The following is a 17782-nucleotide window of genomic DNA, read 5'->3' as shown; positions in this document are numbered from 1 at the left end:
TTTAAACAAAATAATTTTTAGGTATTACACCTGCAAACGGAGGTCAAGTACTAAAAAAAAAGACTTTTAGAATCTATGAACTGTGATCTAAAAAGACTAAATTTAAAAAGAAAAATGTCAGATAATACATACTTTGATGGCACAATATTAATAATATACAGTATAGAAGAAAAAAACGTAACGAGGTATTTATTACCTTTCCTTCACTTATCATTAATAAGTTAAACTTTTCAAATTTTATTAATCATTCATGTTTAAACTCATTTATAGGTTAAACAGGCCATACATCAGAGATATATCTTTGCCATGCGAGCCAACTAATAAAAAAAATAAAGCAGCAACTCAAAAAAAAAAAAAAAAAATAGACGATGGAACGTATAATTCAGGGGAAAAGATTGTGCCCCAAAGATATGAAAAAGTATTTATATCATCTGAAAATCAAACAATTACAAAAAAAGAGGTTCATATTAAAGGCAGAAAAATTTCCTTAAAAGATATAAGACTAAATATGTTCAAAGACCATGAGATTTTTATGAAAGTTCGAAACGATAATGAACTAGAAGCACTTTCTCAAAGGCAAATTGTTTATGCTCTTGATAATATTCAGGAATATAAAGATGAATATGACACTTTAACTAAAAAAGAGCTGATAAATATACTTAAAACTTATGAAAGAACAAGGAATTTAATGTTTTGGCATGATTACTCCACTATATCTAATCACGCTCACTTTCTTGTTACTGTTAGCGTAATGTATGATACAGCCATATTTTTAAGTAGCTTTGAATATAAACAAAAGTATGGAGAGGATATAAATGTTCAATCAGAGGTCGAAAAGCCTTATTTATACATACTTGGTAGATGTCCTTCCAATGACCAGCAACTTTTGTATAGCGATGACAGGATTAATGACATTTTGCAATTGAGCAATCCCTTAGAATTCAAGGAAACACCTATTTTAGATGTTGCACGAATATTCAAAGGTAAAAATCCAGCAGCACAACTGGAAGCTGGTCATCTGAAGGGTGGTAATTATTTTTGTTGGACATGCAACATGCATGCAGATCTTTCTAATAATATATCTATATCACTAAGCTTCCCATACACTTCCTTACAAAATCGTATAGACCATATAAATGCAAGTAACACCTCACAGCTGGCAGTAAACCAAGGAAAAACCAAATTATATTCATGTCTATAAAAAGATTAGATTGAACAAGAGTGTTATGAAAGAAATATTCAATTTCCATTAAATACATCTGTCAAAAATTAAAGGAGCTATTGGCAAATAAAATGCATGGAGTGCAAGGATTGCCTCCCCTTCTTTTTAAAAAACCAGGTTTTTCTTTAACACAACTAAATCTTTTACACTATGAAATCTTAAATAATGAACCAATGCATAATATTTTAAACCATATTAAAAATATATTTGATGAATTGCCATATTTAGTAGAAAAAAAAGATAAAAAAATTGTAGAGAATATAATAAAAAGCTCTTTCAATGGCTTTGAAGCAAAAAATGCTTCCAACTATCGAAAAAGTTTATTAATAGTTACTAACTGGTTCCTTGAACATTACAAGGTTGATCACTTTGTTTTTAAGTTTTTACTAACTCTGTGCGAAATACAAAACATCCTTTATATGCCAGAAGAATCTAGATCAACACACAGTATTCTTTGTTTAATAAATACCCCATATGTAGATGCAATAATTATAAAAGAACATTTAGAAGCAAATTTAAAAAATAGCAAGCGAAAATTCTTTGGTGCATACTATCACTCAATCACATCCCATGCTCCACTACAGTATAGATTGTTTGCAGGTCGTACGTCTAATGTGGAAAAAGAAGAAGCAAAATCAAAATTTGAAACTGTCTACAAAAACATCTTCTAATCATCATTCATATAATGTTATTTTTAATGCAATAATCCGCAACCAAGCAAAAAAATATTTAAAGGAAGGAAAAAAGTTATGTGATAGCGTTTCAATACTTCACAAATTCTACCAACCATTACATAGTCTATTTAATGACACAAAAATATCATTTACTTGGATTGAAAAGAATAGCAATGAATATCAAAAACTTTTAGAAAAATCAGCTGACTATTTAGTAGAAGGCATTAATGTATGGTGGAAAGAAGTTGAAGATGGATTAGTATTCTTTAATATAAACTACCCCAATAAATCGAAAAAAATATTTTCCCATTTTTGTTCCTCCTCAATGCAACAACAGTCAGAGTACTTAGAAAAATGCTGAAAATATTGTTTGGAAAACAAACACAAAATTCCTGCTTATAAAATCACAATTAATGCAAATGTGTTTTATTTTATTTTATTTTATTTTGTTTTTAAACATCTTCGCTTCCAACAAGGCTGCAAGCAGCCACTAATTAAAGTTGGAAGTTACTGAAAGAGAAAAGATGAAGATTGTAGAGCAAGATAACGATTGACAGACGACTTAGAAGATTGCAAATTATATGAGTCAGGAAAGCAAGATGAAAAAAGCGAATTCCAAAGAGCTGATGTTCGAGGAAAAAAACTAGACGAATAAGCGTTTTTGGAGCACTTAGGAACAGTCACAGAAAAAAGATGACACTTAATTGAATGGCGAGTAACACGAGAATGAATTATAGTAGATGACACAAGAGAAGCTAGCTCTTTAGAGCAGTGCCCAATATAGCATTTGTAGAAAAGAGAAAGAGAAGCAACATTACGACGATGTGATAATGGTTAGAGGTTGGCTGCAAGAGTTTTTGCACCTTGTCTAAAAGAGAAAGGGCATCATTAGAGGATCCGCCCCAGATATGGCATCAATATTCAATACAAGGCCGGATTTGAGATTTATAGAGATAGAGAATAGAATCCGAAGTAAGAAAGTGACGAGCTCGATAAAGAGATGTAACTTTAGCAGATGCTAATTTTGCAACTGATTTGATATATGGTTTTCAAGAAAGATTTGAAGTAAGAGTTAATCCTAGAAGATGAAGAGTAGGTGACTCATCGAGTACATCACCGTTCATAAATATAGGAAGATCTAAATTATTGCGATAACGATTGGCTGAAAAAAATTGAGTTTTATCTGAATTAAAGTTCACCAGCCACTGTGAACTTTAATTCAGATAAAACTCAAACTTTAGACACACTTCAAAATTTTCAAATTTTTAACACTAAAAATATATCTAGAAATAGTATTATACCACTAGATATAGTTTTGACTTAATAATATCAAAGTTTTTCATATAAGTATTAAAAACAGTTATAAAAATAATACAATTATTCCTAATGACATCATCTAATGTTATTATTATTTTTTTATAAAAGAACTTAAACATTATAAAAAATATGTTTACAATGTGTTTACAACATTATCATTATGTAGTACATAACCAATGTATGTACAGTTAAATACACAATCATTGTGCCAAAATTTTAGCAGTATGCATACCATATTATGCATAATAATGTTATTATATATATATATATATATATATATGTATATATATATATATATATATATATATATATATATATATATATATATATATATATGTATATATATATATATATATATGTATATATATATATATATATATATATATATATATATATATATATATATATATATATATATATATATATATATATATATATATATATACATATATTTATACAGTATTAGACAAAACATTTGCAACCAACATCGAACAATGCTAAAAAGTGTTGCTAATTTTACATGTCTTCAAAACGAAACGAACTACACTACCACAGCAAACAGTTCAGGAGTCTGGAGTCATAGCATGCCATGACTGAGCAATCAGCTGACAGGTAACAGCACACAGGCAGAATTTCGTTAACAAGTGCCATTTTGCAGCGGACAAAACAAGCGCAACTTTTTTGGTTTGTTTCATTTTCTTAAGTCTGGTCCGTGTCAACGTCACGGAAGTTTTTTAATAATTAAAGGAAGCATCCAGAAGTTTCCAGAAGCATGCAGAAGCTTCCAGAAGTTTTCAGAAGAAGCATCTTGAAGCATCCAGTAGCATCCAAAAATATCCAGAAACATTCAGAAACATCCAGACGCATCCAGAAGCTTCCAGAAGCATCAAAAAGAAGCATCTAGAATCTTTCAGAACAGGTTCACACATGTTCATTTTACTATATAAGAGACATGTAAATCGACATGTAATTCAGTCAGTATATGGAAGTCAATCAGTCAGTATTATCAAGACAGTTTATCGAAGTGAGTTTTATCAAAGTGTTTTAATAAAGAACATCAATACAAGAAGTGAAATACAACAAGTGTTTCATTACATCAATACAATCCACATCCAACCAAAACGTTGTGTTCCACAGAGCATTATTGTATCATCACAAGGTAAATGTAACACGGTAAGCCTTGAGAAGCGTGATTATTTATTTTTATTATTTTTATGACTTCAAGTGCAAAAATGGCTCCCGACAATCTTGGATTGGAACTAAGTCAGAAAATCATTGGCGATTACATAAGCGGAATGTCACAAAAAAGTATTTGTGATAAATATCGCGTGAAAAAATGGACCGTATCAAGACTATGTTCCAAATATCGTCCTACGGAGAAGTTAACAGCAGATAACAAAGGTGGAAGACCGCGTTCCACCACTTCTAAAGAGGATTCTATGATCGTCAGATCCGTCAAGAAGGATCCCTCGATATCATCAGTCGAGATACAAAAGCAATTAGAGCTGCCTGTATCGGACCGTACAATCAGACGACGTGCTGTTAAAGCCGGATTATTTTCTTGACGCCCTGCAAAAAAACCGCTGATTTTACTAAAAAACCAGAAGAAAAGACTCCTGTTTGTTACATCTCATATTGACTGGAATGTGCAAAAATGGCGAACTGTTCTGTTCAGTGATGAATCAAAGTTCAACATCATTGGGAGAGATGGCATTTGCCGTGTACGTCGACGGGTCGGAAAATGCCTCGATTTACGTTACTACCATAAGACCGTGAAGCATGGTGGAGGCAATGTAATGGTCTGTGAGTGTTTTTCTGCTAACGGTCTAGGTCCAATACATCAAAAAGATGTAATAATGGACCGTTTCATGTTTAAAAATGTTCTGAAAGATGTTATGTTACCTCATGCTGAATGGAATATGCTAATAAAATGGGTTTTTCAGCAAGACAACGATCCGAAACACACTGCAAAAGTAGTCAAGCAGTGGTTTCAAAACAACCACCCATCGGTGATGGATTGGCCGCTTCAATCTCCGGATCTCAACCCTATGGAGACCCTGTGGGAGATTGTCAACCGCAGAATTATCGTGAAAGTGTTCGTTATAAGGATCAATTGTTTGAACAAATCCAAAAGGCCTGGGCAGCGATTCCACAAAGTTTCATTGATCACCTGATCGAATCTATGCCTCGAAGATGCAAAGCTGTGATTGATAACAAAGAATTCGCCAAAAAATTTTGATAGCGAAATACAGCTTGGTCAACATTTTGTCGAGTTGCACTTGTTTTGTCCAGAAAGAAATCAACTTTTTTTAATACTTTTGATTAATTTATTAATTTTCGTGTATATATACATATATATATATATATATATATATATATATATATATATATATATATATATATATATATATATATATATATATATATATATATATATATATATATTTATATTTATTTATTTATTAATATATATATATATATATATATATATATATATATATATATATATATATATATATATATATATATATATATATATATATATATATATATATATATATATATATATATATATATATATATAACAACTTTATTATGCAAAATATAGTATGCATACTGCAAAAGTTATGTGATTGTGTACTTAACTGTACATTCAATAGTTATGAACTACATAACGATTATATGCATATATAATTATAACTACATATATATATATACTACATATTAAATAGTTGTAACACCACATATTAAATAGTTATAACTACATACAATATATAATATATGTAGTTATAACTACAAATATAATATTTGTGTGTGTATATATATATATATATATATATATATATATATATATATATATATATATATATATATATATATATATATATATATATATATATATATATATATATATATATATATATATATGTATATAGTATTATTATGTGTATGTGATGATATATAGTATATACATATGTATATATGATATATAGCAATATTTAATAACATTATTAATATTATATTAATATTATTATATTATATTAAGATTTATTATTGTTATCAAAAATGAATTTTTATTCATGATATAAAAAAATATATTACTTCTAATAATTAAGTAAAGTTTAACAAAAAATGTATATATATTCAACGAAATATTGCGTTTCTTTACCACAGCGCAAAAGATATGTTAAGTTTTAAACATTATCTAAACAAATGTTGCAGACCGGAAAAAAAGTATGTTTGTTATCACCGAGAACAAACAAGACAAAAAAGTTTGAGAACTTGCATTAACGGCGTTAATGCAAGTTCTCAAACGATTTAAAAAGTAGAGATATAAAGCCGGAGTCCCAAAAAGGACTCCGGCTTTATATCTCTACTTTTCCAAGTCTGTAGTGACCAGAAGCTCTAAACATGATTGTTGACTTATGATCTGCTGTAGGATAAAAATTCATGAGATTTAATTAGGGCTGTAAATCCTGGCTCGTGTTCGTGAACGGCTCGACAAGAGCTCGTTCAAGTTCGGCTCGAATGGAAGACGAGCCGGGCTTGAACATCATAGGCTTGATTAAAGCTCGAATATATCTGTATATATATATATATATATATATATATATATATATATATATATATATATATATATATATATATATATATATATATATATATATATATATATATATATATATATATATATATATATATATATATATATATATATATATATATATATATATATATATATATCTATATATATATATTTATTTATCCAATGCATTGAGAGCAAGACTTATATTTGAGAAAATGTAATTTGAACTATTAGAGTGCAGTGTTTGATAGGAATTATTATGTTTGTGAGAGTTTACGTTATGTTTGAACTATTAGTTTTAACTTTTATTTTGAACTATTAGATTTGTGGGATCTTATTTCATTATGTTGTTTATTTGCATGTTTAATAGACTGTTGATGTTTGGATTGTTTATGTTGTTTGTTGATTTGGACTTGCATTATTTACAGACGAGCCTTTAACGAACAATTTTTTTTTACTAAACGAGCTTTAAACTAACAGGTTACAATAATTATTTCGAGTTTTGAACCAGTCGAGCTCGAGCAACATGTAAAACGAGCCGAGCCCAAACAATACTAATCCTTAACGAGCCGAGCTCGAACAAAGAATCTTATGTTCGAAACGAGCTCAAGCCGAGCCTGAACACTCTTAATATGTAAACGAGCCAAGCCGTGGCAAGCTTGGCTCGATATACAGGCCTAGATTTAATGACTTGAAACTTCTTATTTTTAAGCCCGGAGTCCTTGCCGCCATTATACTTATGGACTCCGGGCTCAAAAAAATGATTGTTCCTCTAACCTAATAATCTTAATTTTTTACCATTTAGTAGTCCAAACACTTATTTATATTTTTAGAGCTGGATACCAAATACTAGGATAAAGTAATCTTTTTGCAACTTTCAAATCCGGAGTCCTTTTAGGGACTCCGCATCCCTGACCTAAGCAGATGCTAGTTTAGTAATTGATTGCATATAAAATTCAACTCAAGTTACTCCAAGAAAAAGTAGAGAAGAGTTTTGCTAAGAAACTAGCTAACTTGGGTAAATTTTCATATTTTAACAATCTTTCAATACTCGATTTGGAACTACTCAAAATTTGTCGACTAAAGCAAGACTCAACTTCATATTACAAAATTCTGAACAACTTAGTTTGTCTTGGTGTATCAAATTTTATTTAGTTAACAATTACATTTAAACTCGAGGTTATTAAGTTACGCAAATTAAAGTGTTTAACTTAATGTTCGTAAATATTCTTTCTTTCAGAATTGTTAATACTGGAATAACTTGTCGTTTGATGTCGTAAATGCCAATAATATCAAGAGTTGTAAAACAAAAATTAACTACATCAATTTTTAAAAAATACTGTTCATGTTAACTGCATCTTGTGTAACAGTTTTGTCAACAACTCAAAAACTAGAGTCTCCAAAATAACATAATAAATATATAGCTTAAATTGAAAATAGCAAGTTAATTAAAAATTGAAGCAGGTTAATAATGTAAATATTGTTAAGCAGGTTAATAATGTAAATATAATAATGTAAATATTGTTACTAAAAATTCATTGGATTTGCAATTCTAATTGCAAATTATAAGGAATTGCGCTTAATTATGTTGGAAATTAATACCTTTTCAAAATTAAGTTAATCGAAACTGGATCTCTTTCTTTCAAAAGAATTTACTTGTTTGATAATTTTCAAAAGTTTTGATGAAAATTTATTTTAATTTTCGATAACATTTTTAACAATTAGTTTCGATGAGCCGTAAATGTGACGAAAATTGGTAAAAACCTGACTGAATTCAAAACACGTTTCTATATTGCCATGTTTTTTAACTTGCTTTTGATACAGAGTTTTGAGAGAAAATTATATCACAACACACTTCCATTATGCACAAAAATATTATAAGAGGTTGAATATATTAAAGAAAGTTATAGTTTGTAAACCAGTTCAGTATTTACCGAAGTCATTGTAAACAATTAACACCCTAAAATTAAAAAATTGCAAATCTTTTATTTATCAAATTATTAATGGTTGGCAATTTTAAATTTTTAGTATAGCATTAAATTACTTTTTTCTTCTACTTTCAAATGAAAATTAGAATTACCAACCAGAAAAAGTTTGACAAAAATAACCAACCGTATGCAAAAATAGCCGGTTTTTAACATTTCCAAAATATTATGTCATATCGTACTATTCGTTTAGAGCAACTTAATTTTTAAAAATCAAATACTATAAAAGTAACATTTATCAAACGCGAGCATCAATGTTTTTTTAAAGTTACTCGTTATCTTTAACTCCGTTAAATGCCAATGCGGTTAAATCCAGCCCCGTATGTTACTAAACAAACCAAGAGATGCTTAGTCCGAATCAGCAGCCGGCTTTTTTGACTTTTTTTTCTTAGGTTGCTTTTTGTCTTTTTCTTCTGGAGAAAGAGTTCTCTTCCTGTAACTTTTTTTTTTACGAGAACTTTTTATTTCGTTTTCCGTGTCACTATCATCTGAACTTTTTTTCTTTATCTTTCTTTTTTTTCTATCCTTCTTTTTAATTTTAGATTCGTCAACTGAAAAATCTGAATTACGTCGCGTTTTCTTTTTATGCTGTCGACTCCTTTCAACACTACCACCTTCACTTTCGCTTAAGTCGCTTTGAATTTCTCTTGAGTCACTACCACTGTCACTATTCTTATGTCCCCGTCGATATTTCTTTTTCTTCTCTTTACGCTTATGTTCTTTCTTGTGGCCATCATCTGTGCCACTGTCGCTACTTGATTTACGCTTTTTCGCCGAATTCTTACTTTTACTCTTAACAGGCGTACAATTCTTAGAATTATTTTTGGACTTGACTGGAAGAGTTTTGATTTGCTTTTCCGGAGACGAGTCAAGCTTTTCGGATGGAAGGATTAAGTCTGCATATATATCGTTGTCATCACTTTCATGACCTGCATGAGAACTTATATGAGAAATTGTATCGTTTATTTTTACTGTGCTGGTGGTTTGAAAATTGTCAACTTGATAATCTAGATTTTTAACATTAGACTTCACTTCTTCAAAATGGCGCGCCAATTTATCGTCTTTGATCGTTGTAGCAATTAAGTCATTGCTGTATTTATGATTATTGTTCTCCATAATGTCAGCACTGTCATTAAGGTCACCTGAAGATTTATTTTTTGATAAAGTTACGGCTTCATTAATTTTATCTGAAATACATTCACCAGTGGAATTACTGTCTTTTCCAGGCGGATGGGTAACTAGAGGATACGATGACAATGGCGGAGGAGAAGACGGTAAAGGAATTTGATCAATCCATTCAATATGAATCGGACTATCTGCTAAATCCATAGGTTCATTCATAATTAAATCGTCACGATCGTTTTCTTTTGTTACAACAGGATTAACAACATCTGTAATTTGTTTTATTTGATCGAATTCAACAGGATTTATCTTTTCAGTGTTTACACTACTATTGGCTATGTCGGCATTTTTTTCTTCGTTAGCTTTTTTTTGAAGTAAAAGATCTATTTTTTCTTTAACAGTCTGCTTTTTATTATCGATATCCTTTTCTTGTTTTTTTTTACGTTCAACTGAAGAATCAGACCCACTACCACTTTTTGAACGGTGCCTTTCAAATTTACTTCGCCTATCACGAGAACTATCACGCCTGTGATCACGGGAACGAGATCTTCTCGAGTTACTTCTTGAACGCCTATAACGATATCTATTACGCGATCTTGAACGCGGACGTCGACGTGGAGAACGCGAAGGTCTTCTTTCACGTGATAAAAAACGTCTTCGACTACGAGACGACGAACGTCTTCTAGGTGATCTACGTTCACGAATCGGTGAACGCCTTCTTCTTGGACTTGTAGAACGCCTACGAGGGCTGCGAGATGATTTTTTTGACGGACTTGATCTTTTTCGAGTAGGTGATCTATTTCTCGCAGGACTAGGTGAATGTTTTTTGCTAGGACTAATTAATTTACTTTCCGAATTCTTGGTCTTCGAGTCAGGGCTTCTTGACCTTTTCATTTCTGAACTTTTGGAAGTAAGAGACTTTTTTCTATGATCAGGGCTACGAGACTTATTTCTAGCAGGTGTTTCTCTTTTATCTTTTTGTGGGGAGGACGAACCTTTTCTAATATGCTTATCGTTTATGCGAGAACTCTTTTTTGGATCGTCAGCATCCGAATTTTCTGAAGAAGGCGTTGGTGTTCGATAACGCTAATAGAAAAAATATATATTATGAAAATAGAAAAAATACGAAACTTTTGTATGCTTATTTCCCTGTATAAAAAACTTTGGTTTAAAAGTAACTAACATGCCATTAGTTTCTACTTTTTGAGTAAGGTCACCCCCTTTACTACCCTTGATTACTTCACAGGGTATCACTGAAATTTCTCTGAAAGTATATTAACCTAGCTATTAAAAGAAACAGTACTTTATAGAGATTTCAGATATTTAACTATGGTTTTAAATAAAAATCAATGGGATATATGGGACTTAGCAAGTAATCAAAGATCATTAGGTGTGACCTTTTTAAAAAGTAGATAAAACCAATCACGTTTTTATTACTTCAAACCAAAGTTCATTTATTTTTTTAAAGCAGGTTTTTTTTTACAGGAATCTATATTTACATACAAAAAAACATACACACACTATGCATTTTGGGAAGGCCGTATATGCGAGCAGAACGAAAGCTTGTAGGATAATTTTAATTATAATTCGAATAATCAAAGAAACCTTGACTTTTGAGTTTCCTTATAAAAAGTTTTGAAGTTGCCCCTCCCTATTAATGGTGACGTCTTTTTTTAAGTTTTTTAAATTTAGTTGGATCATTAATAATAATATTAATCCCTTTTTCATAATTTTTCCTATCCAATATAACAACAGCATTTCATTTACCTGGTTTTAAAATTCCTATCCAATATAACAGCATTTCATTTACCTGGTTTTAAAATGACGATATCCAGATTTTTACTTAGTTTTTTTTAAATGCTATGCTTTTTCAAAGTTTCTTTAGATGGTCGGTAGTTATATATATATATGAATTGCGAGATGAGATAATTCAGCATTTTTTTTAATCTGAAGATCACCTTCCTGTAGGTTTTAAATCATTCGTCGTTTACAAATTTGTTTACGCAGGTGTATATGCTGTTATATTGGCGAAACTTCTCGCCACCTAAAGACACGAATGATTGAACACTACAGAAGGGATAAAAAACTCTTATTTATAAGCATCTTCATTCAAAAGAAAAATGTTTTACTAATTATAGTGATGATTGCTTTTCGACCTTGGATCTTGGTAATTGAATTAAAAATAAAACAAAATTAAATTAAAAATAAAATAAAGTATTCATATAGAATGAGAAAAATACGATATGAATAAACAAGAAAATCATGTTAAAACCTTTTACCTTTTAAAATAATTTACCGGTTCTTTTGTTAATTTTAAACTTAATTGAAATAAGTTTAATAACTTTTTTTGTATATGTAGAAAGTTTGTTATCAATTTTATAGCTTTTATTATGTTTATTTTTACAACTATATTTTATACCATTTTTAACTAATATATTTTAACTGATGATGACTAAATATAGTCGAAACATGTCTTAATAATAAAATGTTTTTAAATAAAAAAAAAGTTGTCTTATTTTTAAAAGTATTTTTACATTTTGTGCTGAGAAATTATATATAAATATATATATATACAAAAATTAGTAAAAAACACTTATTTAACTCTTTTTTTCTACTTTCACCATTGTTTCACCATTGCTGGATCATCAGGAAGAGTTCTCTTTCTTAATGATCCAGCAATATATATACGTATGTGTAAGTAATGTACTGTCCCCAATAATTTTTTCTTTCAAGTTATACTATTTTTACTTTAAACCGGTACAAATAATTAATTTACAGCTTATACCATGTTAAACCGATAAAAACCAATAATAATTCGTTCGAATAAATGTTCGACATCAAGTAGTTGAATAAATTGTTCAAATCAAGTAGTTTAATCCTTGTTGCTAGTACTTTATTTTTATTTTAGTACATAATAAATAATTAAAAATACATTAAAATTAGAGTTGACAATATTTTCCTCGAAGCATATTTTTTAAGTAACTTTTATATGATTGAAGCTCATGTCACCAGCTCAAGTGTCACGTCTGTGGATTGAGCTTTTTATTCCACAAATAAAAAACTGTAGGAGGCCGCAGTAGTGCTCTGTGTTGCTGTCCTAGCTGAACTATAAGACAATTTTATTAATGAGTAAAAATGAAGGAAGTTTTGGTGTAGTTTTTTAGTGTTGATAAGTGTTGAAGTTTTAAAAGTTGAACTTGTTAGTGTATCACATCCGTGGTAAACATACTCAGGGTAAATAATTTTACTTTTTATAAGCAAAACTTTTACTTAATAGCAATTACCTAGGCATGCTTACTCCAAGGGGAACAGAGTCCTAGCCTCAAAACATAGCACTCCTTTTAGGTTTTCTCCTTTAATTTGTCACGTTTGTGGAGTACAGAAAGCAACAGACATGACACACACGGAACGGACATGACAACAAGTGACAATTTTACTTGTATGTGAATCTTTTTAATGCTTATTTATAGCATTTTTAACATTTTAAAACTTTACTCATATAGCCAATTAATTATTATAGAAAAAATAAATGTTTCTATTCAGATAGTTTTTTACTTACAGTTAACAAAAATGGGAAAGATGGAAAAAACTAGAGAATTGAAAAAACTAAGTATGAGGAAGGCGAGAGAGAAGCTGAAAACCCAGACAAGTATGAAGAACAAAAACAGAAAGATAGAGAAAGAAAAAAAGCAACACGAAAGAAAACTCATGAACTTGCAGAAAGGGATAAAAGATAAGTAAGAAAAGGTTGGAAGTAAAGGACCAAGAAAAGTCCGGAAATGAAAAAGAAGAGTCAGCAACTTATTGAAAATTTGTCTACAACACCTGAAAGTCCAACTGTAAATATTCCTATTGACAATGAACTAGGCATCAATGTACATCCTGGTCCCAGTCAGGAATCTAGTTCTAGAAAAAGAAGCAGGCTAAAAGTTTGTAGAAAATATAGAGATGGGTTGAAGAGAAAAAAATTTGTTAAAGCAAAGAGGTGATAAACACAAACAGGAATTCTACAGACTGCAATATGCAAAAGATAATACTCCTCAAAAGGTGGTTAAAAAAATGACCAGTGGTACGAAATGCTTGAAGAATCTAAAGAAAAGCTTGCTTTTTAGCGAAGTGTTACAGACACAAATACAACCAAATTTTTCAAATGATTTTGTCAGGGTATTAAGAGGTAAGATAATAAAGAAGTCAAAACTTCAAAGAAGCCTCAACAATTTTACTTCTAGATATCTTACCATACAACTTGAATCAGCCCTCAAATGTACTGAAACAACAAAAACTTTAAATGGAAGTTGGGGTCTTTTAGAAAAAGATAGTTCTAGTAGGCTTACTGCTGGTAAAAAAGAAATAATAACAAGAAACAAAGTGAAAAAACAGAAAAGACTATTAAATGATACAATGTTGAATGTATTGAATGAGTTCAAGTCAATGCCTTATAGCACACTTTTTGCAAACTGAGACTCTTTTGGGTTGTTCAACAAGACTTTCCTAAACGAGATACTTGTCTTTGTATTGACCATGAAAATTTCGCTTTGATTCTTGACAAGTTGTATAGTTTAAAGATGTTGGTATATAAATATACTACTGACTTGCTAAAAGTATAACATGTGACGGCGAGCTAATAGAATCATGCCTAGAAAGGAAATAGGGAGTATGCCTTTTAAACAAAGAAAATAGTTTGTAAAGAATTTTAGAATGATATGAATGAAAAAGTAACATTTCCACAATGGTCTAAAAAAAGTGTTGATATTGTGGTGAAGGGTGAAATGAAGACATGTTTTAAAACTGTAAAATAAGAATTTAACATTAACTAAAAAAGAGCTGTTATTGCATTTTATTAATAACATACTGGAAAAACTTATGAGGCATGTATGAAATATGAAACACTAGTACAAAGCTAGATCAGAAATAAAAAATAATTTAGGGCCTGGGGATTTTTTCATTCATTGTGATTTTTCAGAAAAGTACAATTGCAAATTCTCAAAAGAAATTCAATCAGTCCACCTTGGTGGATTAAGAAACCAAGTATCAATCCATACAGTTGTGGTATACTATTGTAGTATTTCAGAAATGAAAATAATGGCAAAATCTCACTGAACATTTTCAGATAACAGACGTCACTGGGCGCCTTTTTGGGATCTGTGCACATTTAAAGTTATTAATGACTTGAAAGAAAAGCTGCATATCATTGAAACAGTTTATCTCCTTAGTGATAGCACTTCATAACAGTACCGAAACAAGTCCATGTTCTATTTGGTAAGTACTTTTTTTCAAAAGGAGTTTGGAGCTAAAACCATGAGGTGGCATTTCACAAAAAATGGGCATGGAAAAGGTGCCTCTAATGGAATAGTATCAAAATTGTATGGAATTGTATCAAAAGAACTGCAGACAGATTAATAGGACAAGGGAAAGATATTCCTGATAATAATTGTTTGGTCGAAGAAATAAAAGAAAAGTGTCCATGTATAACCATCTATACTTTTAACAACACAGATTTTAATCTCTATGAGAAATGTGTACCAGAAAACCTAACAACTTTCAAGGGGACTTTACAAGTTCACGAGGTGTTCAGGAGTTCCACTAAAAAAGATACATTGTATATGAGAAGACTGACATGCACTATATGTGACAATAATGCAAAATGCAATCACTATAGTATTGGAAAAGTATTATTCCATGTGGAATTTTTGATGGATCTTTATCCTCAGATCCTTTTAATGTATAGCATTTAGAAATTTAAGTTTGCTCATATTGAATACCGCAAACTTTTGAGTTTCTTAAATGTTCTCTAGTTATTGACTCAGTAAGAATGTTTGATTAATATTCAGTTTTTCAGCGATCCTAGTATTTTTATTAAATGTTAAAATAAGTTATGCATGAAATCTTTATTGTAAAACAGTTATTTTATTTGTTTCTGTTTTATAAATAACTTTTTTTTGCCTCTGTTTTAAGAAATTCCTTAACATAGTTTAGCAGGTCAAGCATTTTTGAAAATGAAAAAAACACAAGCCGAAGAAATGAAATCCAAAAGGTTGGCTCAAGAATCCAAAGGGTGGGTAAAAGAAGTTGACAAGACTAAGTTACCACAGCATTTAAACCGATAGTGAGGAGGACAGCTTGTCTATTAAAATCAACGATTTTATGATTTTTAAGTTTCAAACATCAAAAAAAGGTGTGAAATACTGTTGGTAAATTCAAGCCTTAGATACAAATTAAATTGAGTTTGTCATACAGTTTTTGAGAAGATCTGGGTAGGAATTTTTTACATTTCCAAAGAAAGATGACACCTCTGTCATCGATAAGAGCAATGTAGTGTTTAGACTGTGCCAGCTGAACCTCAACAATAGGGGGCAATATAGTTTTCCACAATACTTACCATTCAAAAACATTTTCTAAATTACTTACTAATAATACTTAAAATTTTGTAAAACTTGTACCGTGTACTATTTTTGTCAACTATTAACAACTATCGATTAAAGATTATTTTTGTAAATTACCTGACAGACACTTATAGCTGTTATGGCATAAAGCAATACTATTTTTAATGTCTCATCAGTGGTAAATTTGTTACGCCTGAATTACACTAAAAGATTTTAATTTTTTTTTGTAAACTGACATTTAATGAGTTGTGTGGATACTTTCAAATGATTAAGTATACTCAAAGCTTTAATAGCAAAAAATTTGGTTTGGAAAATTTAATATTTAAATTTAATAAAATTAACTATTTAAAATGTTACTTTTCAGGAGAATGACTCACATATATACTTTCACAATTTTTTTATATCAATTTCTGTTGCTGATAAACCTTCCAAAACAAAGAATTTTTTTTGACACACATTTGCTCTACATTTACAACTGTGCATCAATGGGTTTTAGAGTTTTTTCATAGTCGTACGATTGAAGATGAACCATGTAGTGGACATTCAAAAATTGCAACAACACCATGAATCATGCAACAAACATGAGCAAGTCTATGATATTGTTTGTCAAGATCTAATTTTGACTAAGCATGAATTTCTGATACAAAAAGCATTGATGAGCAGAGCAAGTTTCATGGCTTCTATATGTCCTTCTCAATATGTTTTCATCATTAGACATACCAGAGCCACTATTTTTTGGTAGATCAACAACAAGTTTGAATGTATCTTTAATCTTTTCCTTATTGCAACTATACTTGTCTTTTCAGGGGTGTTTGCATGAAAAAAATCTGCAATCATTGTATTCTGGTCTTCTTCTCTGACCAATATGTAACAGACATTCAAAACAACAAATCCAGAGATGGAGAGTGTGGATTCAAAGGTCGAAAGACATCTTATTAGGATTTCTATTGTAAGCTATTACAAAGTCATTTTTTTTTCATGTTTTTTATCCAAATACAGTCTGCGCCGAACAAATAGCACACACTATAAATGTAATATATTTAATTCATTTTATACTGTTTTAAACATTAAAATATCTGAAAATAGTCATAATCAGAGAAGTAATAAAAAACATCTTTTTGACGCCAAATTTTCCCCTGCATCAAAACATGGTAGACCATATGATATTTTCTGGTGACAAACAGATATCTAGTCAGATGTTAGTCATTTAATATTTGACTGCAACACACAAAAGGGCCATCATATGTGAACTAATCTTATGTTAATAAGGACTATAATAGGCAAAGTAAAATGCTGAAGAAGTTGCTATGACCAAGGCGTCCATGGCTGCCAATGTATCAAAGTCTGAGATATCGAAAAATATAGAGTAAAGTCGTAAGGTTATCAAGAATATTTCGAAGGATCCTGATACATTATTTGAAAACAAAACCTAACCAAAATGCTTCAAAATTAACCAAGCGTGACAAACGTCACATTCTAGAAGTGGCTTCAAA

General features: G+C 30.1%; 1 protein-coding gene across 1 annotated transcript in view; it reads right to left on the bottom strand.

Moving 5' to 3' along the window:
* Positions 1-8583: 8583 nt before the first annotated feature.
* The window catches only part of LOC100207023 (peptidyl-prolyl cis-trans isomerase G), a 32129-nt gene continuing 22930 nt past the window's right edge, over positions 8584-17782 (bottom strand). Inside the window, exon 12 of the mRNA XM_065809071.1 lies at positions 8584-10992. Within this exon, the coding sequence (XP_065665143.1) occupies positions 9133-10992 (1860 nt within the window). The 3' untranslated portion in view covers positions 8584-9132. The remainder of the gene's footprint in view (positions 10993-17782) is intronic.

The sequence above is a fragment of the Hydra vulgaris genome, chromosome 11 (genome assembly GCF_038396675.1).
Source record: "Hydra vulgaris chromosome 11, alternate assembly HydraT2T_AEP".
NCBI lineage: Eukaryota > Metazoa > Cnidaria > Hydrozoa > Anthoathecata > Hydridae > Hydra > Hydra vulgaris.
This window is presented reverse-complemented; position numbering and strand designations above follow the sequence as displayed.